The sequence below is a fragment of the Engraulis encrasicolus genome, chromosome 11 (genome assembly GCF_034702125.1).
Source record: "Engraulis encrasicolus isolate BLACKSEA-1 chromosome 11, IST_EnEncr_1.0, whole genome shotgun sequence".
In the NCBI taxonomy this organism is placed as follows: domain Eukaryota; kingdom Metazoa; phylum Chordata; class Actinopteri; order Clupeiformes; family Engraulidae; genus Engraulis; species Engraulis encrasicolus.
In genome coordinates, this window is record NC_085867.1 from 50,554,800 (window position 1) to 50,562,574 (window position 7,775).

General features: G+C 42.1%; 1 protein-coding gene across 1 annotated transcript; it reads left to right on the top strand.

Annotated features, from left to right (window-relative positions):
* Nucleotides 1-946: 946 nt before the first annotated feature.
* phyhd1 (phytanoyl-CoA dioxygenase domain containing 1) lies at nt 947-6,696 on the top strand. Its single transcript, XM_063210860.1, has 11 exons — nt 947-1,143; nt 1,671-1,829; nt 2,341-2,416; nt 2,956-3,003; nt 3,163-3,218; nt 4,128-4,190; nt 4,818-4,839; nt 4,970-5,098; nt 5,643-5,759; nt 5,920-6,046; nt 6,489-6,696. Exons 1-11 carry the CDS (start codon nt 1,111-1,113, stop codon nt 6,532-6,534), a joined length of 876 nt encoding a protein of 291 aa, XP_063066930.1. The 5' UTR covers nt 947-1,110; the 3' UTR covers nt 6,535-6,696.
* The last annotated feature ends 1,079 nt before the right edge of the window (nt 6,697-7,775 follow it).

Consider the following 7,775-nt stretch of genomic DNA (forward strand, 5'->3'; position numbering starts at 1 on the left):
CTGAATAACCAACATAATCCAAATCATCCAAAAATAAGCTAAGCAAAATTCTCAACAGCATTGTAATAATCTATTCCATCTCTTCACATTATTATTACCCTATATATCATAGAGGGACACTGTCTCAAAGACCTAGACTATGGTTGCTATAGATGGCATGAGTGGACCCATGCAAGGGGGGGCTTGGCTGGAATCTACTGGTATATGGGGGACCTTGTCATGGTAAAGTTTGGGAACCCCTCTACTAGGCTACCTCTCTTCTGTCTGGTGTTTGTTGTTGATGCGTTTTATTTTATACAGGCTTAGACCTAAATAATAGTGAAGTAAGAGTGATAGAGTTTCACAGCATGTCAGAAGCATCGCAATAATAGCATAATAAGCACAGTGAAAACCAACGGTTAACTTTGACGGATGGTTCATCAGCAATGCTTTTACAGTCTGCATGTCAAAATATTCAGCCAGTCATGAAGAACCTTGCAGCCAAATGCCCGCCCCTAGCATTTCCAGACTAATGATCAACAGAGAGAGGCCAACCCACCCCAGACGGCTGCTGACTGGTGTTGCTCCCTCCAGACTGACCTATTGCATCGTGGTCCAAAGGGCACATGAAAAAAGAATGCCCTTTCCCATAGAATTTCCCATGTATCTCCCGTGTCATTTGAAGGTAGAAATTAATGTTTGTGTTGTGTAGATTGCAATACTTCCGAGGTGTTGTTGTTTACCGTTGTGTTAATAACCACATTGGGATGATCACTATGAGGTGACTGGCCTTGAATTGACCTGAAGCCCTGCAGTGAGGATAGGAAGCCACTAGGCGACGCCTTTCAGCTCAAACATGAATTAAGTCGCATTACCTGCTGCAAATCCCTTCTCAGAGTTGAACATCCAAACGACACACACGTGAAACACATGAAATAGATTTTACAGGGAGAGCGTGTGATCCTCCTAATGTGCAGCCGTGACTAAAGGTTAAAGTACAGCCACCCCTGTTGCATCAATACGGTTACATTTTAATCGAAGGACAAGATCTCACTCCCTGCACAGGATTGGTTCAGTTCGGGAGATACCCGGATCGGGAACGGACGGTGCGCTCTTTACCATCATATCAGCATGGATGTCTTAAAAGATTCGGACGTGAAGAAGGCAAGTATTGTTATTTTGTTTCCCAACTGCACAAAAACCTCTATTTGCTTTGGAATAGTTTGGGATTAGGTATGAACAAAGACGTGGCCGATGCTTCTGTCATCATCTGTATGTCCAAGCTGCACTAATCACACTTCAAAAGTTCCCTGGTGTGCCAGGCGCACAATGTTTGTGCAACATAAACGAGACCTTTTCAAAATAGCCCATCCGTCCGTTCAAAGTAGAGTAGTCGTATACTATTTTGGACTTGATGCATGCGTCCCTTGCCTTACTCTAGCCTCATTTGCATGAACTGGGTTGTTATGTAATAACGTGAGGGATTGCACATCAAGTCAAGGCAAGTGAGCACAGGCCTGGTTAGTAAACAACCCAACCTGTTGATGACACTAAATAGTTTAGCGCGCAAATGACGAATAAAGCGGGCAACTTTCATTTTTAAACATCAAAGTAAACGTAATTGCCCTGAATCTGATCCTGGTTTCTTCATGAGATGACATTTGTTGTGGGCTGTTGTTTTGTTGTGACAGTACCGGGATAATGGATACCTGGTGGTGGAGAACTTTCTGACGGCGTCAGAGTGTGATGCTCTGCGGGCGAAGATGAAAGACATCGTGGAGCAGATGTATGTTCCCCAACACTGCCGCATCCAGTTCTCCACAGACCAGGAGGAGCAGCTCAAATCTCAGGTATCCCATGATTGAATAGGTCGTACTACATTTGCTGTAACTCCTCCATGCCACTGACAACAGTAGTTGTATTCCCATTATCTTCATTTAACGATCAAAATCACTGGGTGTATAAACATACAAAGGTAAACTGTAAAGAATAATAAAAAAAAAATCAAGTGCGCATACTTGACATACTAGGCCTATAGAGAAAAAGACCCTCGCCACAGTTTGTATTTTCAAATATTTGATATCTTTGTGTTGTGTTTGTGTCCATGCACATTCAGATGCAGGTAAGTTTGTTGTTTGGTCTTGTTGTAGTTGTTAGGAGTTGTAGTCTAGTAGTTTCACAGTCCATCCCATATTATTCTTGTAGCCCTACATCACCACCCGGAAAACATGATTACTCATCAACTCCTCGTAGACAGTATTATAAACTGTGGTGTCAATGATGAGGAAATACATTTTACCAAATACTGCATCCACCTGAGGAAGAAAGTGTCATTGTGTGTGCGTGTGTGTGTGTGAACAGGGAAGTGCAGACTACTTCATCACAAGTGGGGATAAAATTCGCTTCTTCTTTGAAAAAGGAGTGTTTGATGAAAAAGGTTTGTACACAATAATTTAATTAGTTTTTCCCCATTACAGGCTTATTACATTACATTACATTTAAAAGATTCTTGTAAGCAAAGCAGCTTACAAGGAGGAGGTTCAAGCAAGTACAGACTGTAGGGTCAGTACAGAGTACAGAAGTATACAAGTAATGAAGAACAGATAGAGAGCAGTAATATATAAATAGTTGAAGACCTATTGAGTGTGGTACAAGTAAATGCCCAGGACTAAAGATGATTAGAGTTGGTTTTGTTATGGAGGGAAGCTCTCTAGGAAGAGACTGGTAGCAACTGGTAGCTTATTCCACCACTGGGTGTCACCATGGATATGATTTTCAGCAGCAAAATAAATGATATATAATACAGTAATTCTGCTAGAGAATTTAAGTCTCAAAGCTGTCATATCATCAAACCGTATTGGCATAATATCATGGAAGTTGTATAGTTAATTCTTGTATTGTTTATTCTGTTGTTTGTTAATATAAACCCTCTCAAATGACCGTGGAATTATAGTCAGTTATTTGTGGTGATTGCAGGTGAATTTATTGTGCCAAGAGAACGTTCCCTCAACAAAGTTGGTCATGGTGAGTAACTTTGTATAAGCATTTACAACTAGCCCATTTATTTTTTATTATTCATTCTTCTACACAGTTAATGCAAATTCAATATGCTCATTTGGTGTGTGTGTGTGTGGTGTGTGCGTGTTTGATTGTTAATTTTTTCATGTGTTTTGTCTTCTGCAGCCCTGCATGCCCTTGAACCAGTCTATGAAAGCGTCACCCATTCCCAGAAAGTCCAGGTACAGAATGATACCACTTCTCAAAACAACACAGTACTGTAGTGCCTGTTTCACACTGGCTCCATCTGCTGATGGGTGATGGAAGGTGTATCTGACGCACGGGGGAGTTGTTTTCCCATGTTCTTCCATTGCATGTATAATGGGCATATGTAACGGATGCCAAGTAGGAGAGTTCGGAGTAGAATGTTAGTAAACCTCCCTCCCGAAGCCTCATATAGTATTGGTAGCGCTGAGCGATCAGCCTGGACTTAAAGCTCAGCGGTATGGTGCTGTGCCTCCCATGCCCGAATGGGAGTGTTGACTTGGTAGGTCACGGGCTCGAGCCCCGAGTAGCAAACTACCACAGATGACCTCAGTTACACAATTACATATTCTGATTGGCAGACAGATCCATTGCTGCTGTCAAAACCCTTCTGAACTTTTTGCCGGCAACAAACGAACAACCAAACCAACAGCAGGCACACAGTGCATTTTGAGATTGCCCCAGTAAATGAGATCCAAAAGCAGACAAAGCCAGAGTCAGTGTCTCAGCACTATGGGCGAATGTTGTTTGAGAGTTTCATTTATCAGTGTGTGCAGCATGAGTTGCAGTATATTAATCCAAGAGATTGTTGTGCTTAAGAGTGAAGATTGTGTGCAGCATGAGTTGCAGTATATTAATCCAAGAGATTGTTGTGCTTAAGAGTGAAGATTGTGCTGCAATTGCAAATGCTATGAATAAGGTTTCAGTAACTCTGTGGACACTGTATTTACTAGATTACATCCCTTAGCTACAGAGTAACAAAGTATGTAATCATAAGCAGCATTAGGTACTCTGATGTGTCCTCTAAGTTCATGATATTATGTGTTGTTTCAAGTGTATAAAACGAGAACTGCACATTAAAGTGTTGCTCTTTTTGTTTCTTCAAGAATCTGGCAAAGAAGTTGGGACTGCTCAGCCCTGTCATCCTGCAGAGCATGTACATATTCAAGGCAAGGCCATTTTAATCCAGCCCTGCTTGCAAGGTCTGGTCAAGCTCCCTTAATCCTTCACATACAGTATTTAACACCTTGGAAACCTAATGGAAGTTGCCTGGTATGTGCATAGAAGAGGAAAAAGAAGTGGCTCCTACTTAGGGCTGGGCAATATGACGAGATATATCGTTATCGTGATATAACAATGTATATCGTGACCTTTCTCCTATATCGTTTATATCGTGATAGTAATTTTATCAATTTTATACAATTGAATATCATTTAATTGCATGTCATGTTGTCACAATACACACAGTTAATGTAACTGTAAAAATAAGAATAAAAAGATCCATTGTAGAGAAAGGTTGTTTTGCGGCATGAAAAAATAAAGAGCAAATAAAGAGAATAACTGAAAATGTATGTCATTGTGCTATATCGTGATATATTGTTATCGTGATAAAAAGTAATCCATATCGTGATATTGTTTTTTTTTCCATATCGCCCAGCCCTACTCCTACTATACTTTTACTTTGTAGAAATCATAAATCCTAAGTACGCCGGTATGTACATTATCATGTCAGGGTAAAGCTGCTATATGAACACGTCTCAATGCATGTCTTGATCCTGTATATGTGTGTGTTTCAGCAACCAGGCATTGGAGGAGAGGGTGAGTGAGAATGTTACACACACACACACACACACAGTGTATTTCAAGTTTAAGGCGGATACATGATACATTTCCTGCTGCTGGAGAGATCTGTTGGCGTCGATTAACGTCTGTGTTTCTGTTGCCCCAGTGACGCCACATCAGGATGCCACCTTCCTGTACACGGAGCCCCTGGGCCGCGTCATGGGCATGTGGATCGCCTTGGAGGATGCCACGCTTGACAACGGCTGCCTGTGGTTTATTCCAGGATCACATTCCAGTACGTACACACATACTGCACATACACTCCTGCAGACACACATCTTAAAACATCTGTCCTTCACAAGTTCACCTGGTGGTTGGGGCCAGTTAGTTTGTCCTGTCCAATGTCTAAACGCCTTCTGTCACAGCCTTGCTGTAAATGCGTTACAATGTAAACATGTTTGGGGTTTGTGAGTGTTTGCTTTCATGTCACTTTACTGTACTTGGTTATGTCATCCACAGATAAGAACATGGCTTGAGGGGTGCTTCTATGTCTCTGACTGTTAGTCTACCTGTATTTGTCTGGCTCTTTCAGTGTGACTTTATTTTTGACTTTGATCTTTGACTATTTTCAATTTCTGTATTGAGATGATCACTTGAGAAATATTGAGATTGAGGGAGTCTCTTGGGCACAGGTAAGGGGTGCTTTAAGAAAAAAAAAATGGTAAGAACCACTGTTGTACGGTGTTCAAAAGAGGCCTGTACACAGTGACTGATTGAGTTTTTGTTTGGTGTTCAAAAAAGGCCTTTGCACAGTGACTGACTGTGGTGTTGTGTGTCAGGTGGCGTGAGTCGGAGGATGGTGCGGACTCCCAAAGGGACGTTTCCCCTGACTGACTTTGTGGGTCGCGAGCAGGAGTACGATGACAAGCTGTTTGTTCCTGCACCCGTCAAGAAAGGTGTGTGGTTGTGTGTGCTTGTGTGTGTGTGGGGGAGAGACAGAGAGAGATATTGGGTTTATGTTGTCCTCTGCTCATTTTTGTAATCATATGGTTATTAAAATGACTATACCCCTAATCCGGTGTGTGTGTGTGTGTGTGTGTGTGTGTGTGTGTGTAGGAGGCCTAGTGTTAATTCATGGGCAGGTGGTTCATAAGAGTGAAAAGAACATCTCCTCTGACTCGCGTCACGTCTACACATTCCACCTCATGGAGTCCCATGAAACCCGCTGGAGCCCAGACAACTGGTAAGCAGAAGAGCCATGGACATGACACACGCACAGACTGGAAATTGGGGGGGGGGGGGACTTTTATCCAGGCTGAGACAAAATATTGGAAACAGAAACTATGTATATAATTCCACTGCATTGCAGAGGGCTATTACTGGACTACTGGAAAGACAGCATTACAATATGCGAATAAACATCCTGATCCTCTTTAGATATTAATTGAAATGACTTTCAATTCTCCAAATATCATTGCAAAAGTTAGTGCAGTATTGTGCAGTGCCTGCCTGCCGAGTTGCAGAGCTGTTGTAATGATATTAAAATGTTTCAAATAATAAACAAATCCATGTCTCCATGAGCACGCCAGGATCTCAGAAAGGGCCGAACAAAAACACCTGCTTGATGAAATTGGCAGGAATTCTCCTTTAATTAACCTGTGTTGTTCTCTTTCTTCTCTCTTCAGGTTGCAACCATCAGAAGAGCTCCCGTTCACGCCCCTGTTTACCTAACCATCCCTAGCTAGCTGTCATACCCAACTCACCTCAGTACAACAACCACTTCTAACATCATCATCATCACACACACACACACACACACACACATAGGTAAACGTTCTGTGTTCATATACTTGCCAGATGAATGCCCAATTTGTAATAAATGGTACTTTTTGAGCTACGTGCCTCTGTTCATTAATATAAATCTTGTGTATTGGGTGCGTTGGTAAACTCAACAGATGCCCTGTAAAGAGAATAGGTTATTGTTGCATATTGTTAGGAGGGGTCGAACATTCCACTTTTGATGAACCAAGGAGGGCTCGGATTACCAATAGTTTCGAAGTCAGAGCTTAAGCGCTTATGTCGCTAGCATTTATCAACATCAATCTCATGGCATAAAGGAATTCTTTCAAAGAAATACCGCGTCGACAAATAGTAGGGAAAGGTGAATAGCGTGTAATATCTGATTGGTTTTACATCCAAAAGTGTCGGGACAGGTAGGCCTAACGTTTAGGATCATAAGTCCCACTTTTCTCAAATCACTTTTCACAATTCACGTCGACAAATAAAGCAGAGGAGTGCGTGGACAGCGCGATCTCTGCCTTTTCACCAATTCGCCTTTCCGCAGCTGAGTCAACTGTACATCCAACATTGCCTCCGCTCTGGCAAAGTTCGACTGCCCCACAGTTTTCAATACGACCCCGCACACTGGCTGCCGTAAACCGGTGTGCGGAGACCCTCCTTTATATGCTTATACTAGGCCTATATATATATATATATATATATATATATATATATTGATCCGAAAACATCCCTTACTTTTAAATTAGGCTAAGAGTTGAATAATTGTAATTGCAAATAATCTGTTGCCCACGATCTCAACCTTTTGGCAAAACATCTCCTTGCGCTACAGTGTTGGAGTGTGCGCCCTGCCTAGAATGTGTCATTTTCTGTCTTCCTGATGCCAATACAATTTCCATTTTCTCCTGTGTGGCTGATGAACGTAACGTTCCACGTTTGATGAAACAGAAGGGTGATCCAAAGCAGCAGCCTACTCGTGGTTAAAAACGAAACCATGACGGGTGCCCTTATTATTTGTAAGCATGCCCTTGCCAAGCCGGAACGACTTTCGCTGTATAAGTCATCTTGATTCGATTCTGATGTGAGTCTAGCAGGGCTGTAGTCAAGTCCACCTTTGTAGAGTCCAAGACAAGTCCAAGACCAGTACTAGTCAAGTCCGAGACAAGTCCGAGTCC